General features: G+C 49.5%; 1 protein-coding gene across 1 annotated transcript; it reads left to right on the top strand.

The window, feature by feature from the left end:
* The first annotated feature begins 253 nt into the window (after positions 1–253).
* On the top strand, positions 254–1,738 carry LOC122495222 (leukocyte immunoglobulin-like receptor subfamily B member 5). The gene is made up of 3 exons (XM_043600976.1): positions 254–269; positions 384–676; positions 755–1,738. Exons 1-3 carry the CDS (start codon positions 254–256, stop codon positions 899–901), a joined length of 456 nt encoding a protein of 151 aa, XP_043456911.1. The 3' UTR covers positions 902–1,738.

The following is a 1,738-nucleotide window of genomic DNA, read 5'->3' on the forward strand; positions in this document are numbered from 1 at the left end:
AATCACCCGCAGGTCTCTAGGCCCCATTCGTTCATTTGCCCGGCAAATGTGCACGGAGAGCCCACCGTTTACCAGGCCCCACCTAGTGCTGCAGGCACGACAGTGAGCAAACCTGACCCACGCTCGGCGAGCTCACTTTGTGGGCGACAGACCGTATACGAGGAAGTGGGCAGTGTCCTAGAGTGCAAAGTGTGGCTGGGGAAAATAAGGCAAGAGGTGGGGGTAGCTGGCGCCAAGGTCCTTAGGCAGCAACATGCGTTTTCAGGAAGGTGGGGGTGACGGCCATGTGGTTGGAGCCAAATGAGCAAGAAACAGTGTCAGGAACAGATTCAGAGCCGTAGGAAGCACCCAGATGCCCCAAGGCTCAGGAAGTCCCTGAGGAGTCCACCAGGAGATTGACCTAAGCTGCCTAAAAGTTCGAAAGCATCGCTCTGGCAACAGTGTGGAAAACTCACCGAGGCTGTCGAGTGGAATCAAGGAGACGAATCTCCCCCTCACTGTCTGTCTCCAGCAGGATGCGGAGGATGGAGACCCCCAAGGAACGACGTATGCCCAGGTGAGCCACTCAAGATCAAGACTCAGTCGGGGACCGGCCACTTCTCCTTCCCCCCTGTGGGGGGGATTGCCGGACACAGAAGACAAACAAGCAGAGGAAGACAGGCAGATGGACAGTCAGGTGGGTCCTCTCTTCTCCAGGCTCCCAGGCTCGCCCCACCCCAACCACACACCTCCCCTCTCCCTCCGCCCACTGCAGGCTGCCGCATCTGACGCCACCCCAGATGTGACCTACGCCCAGCTGAACCGCTTGACGCTCAGACGGGAGACGAGTGCACCCCATTCCTCCCAAGCCGGGGAGCCTCCAGCAGAGCCCAGCGTGTATGCTGCTCTGGCCATCCGCTAGCCCAGGAAGGACCCACAGCCCACACTCCAGGGAGGGGACCGCTGGGGCCCCAGGAGGCGCAGGAGCTGCCCACAGAGGCCGCCTAATGGCCCCAGCCAGCTTGGACTCCTAACATAGACCAGTAAGAACTCCTGGGACCCTCTGGGAGTGACCGGATTCTGCCATCAAAGATAGCTAGAGCCCCTACATTTTGGAAAAAAAGCAACAGACTTCTCGATAATCCGTGAGTGAAATGAGAAAACCAAAATGGAAATGGGAGAATGCTTACGCTGAATAATGTAAATGTTACACATCAGACCTATGGCGCAGGAAAATTAGCAACCAGGAACGAACGTATTAGAAAAGAAAAAGCCTAAAAAGTCAATGGCATAAACGATTGTACCAAGAATTTAGAAAAAATAGCAAATTATTCCAAATGAAGGTAGAAGGAAGGAAATTATAGCGATAAGAGTAGCTACTAACGAAGACAAACAAAAAATAGAGCATAATCAATAAAGCCCAAAACGTTTATTCGTGAAAACATGAAACATATTCATAAATCCTAGCCACAATGCCAAGAAAGACAGAGAGAGAGAGAGAGACAGACAGACAGACAAAGAGGACATTATGAGCACAGCATCACATCCTATAGACTTTAAATACATAACAGAATTATTGTTTATTTTTATTACTTATTATTATATTATTAACGATTTTGTGCTAATACATTAGAAAATGTAGAGGAAATGGACAATTCTCAAAAATGCAAAATGATGGAATAGGGATAAATAGAAACTCTAAATGCCGTATGTATAAAATATGTTGAATACACAATTAAAGTTTTTTCCACAAAGTGAA

The sequence above is a fragment of the Prionailurus bengalensis genome, chromosome E2 (assembly GCF_016509475.1).
Source record: "Prionailurus bengalensis isolate Pbe53 chromosome E2, Fcat_Pben_1.1_paternal_pri, whole genome shotgun sequence".
NCBI lineage: Eukaryota > Metazoa > Chordata > Mammalia > Carnivora > Felidae > Prionailurus > Prionailurus bengalensis.

Bases quoted from the DNA above. Each gene is read 5' to 3' on its own strand.
- LOC122495222 (XM_043600976.1), top strand. The intron at 677-754 runs GTGGGTCCTCTC...CGCCCACTGCAG, and splicing joins ACAGGCAGATGGACAGTCAG to GCTGCCGCATCTGACGCCAC.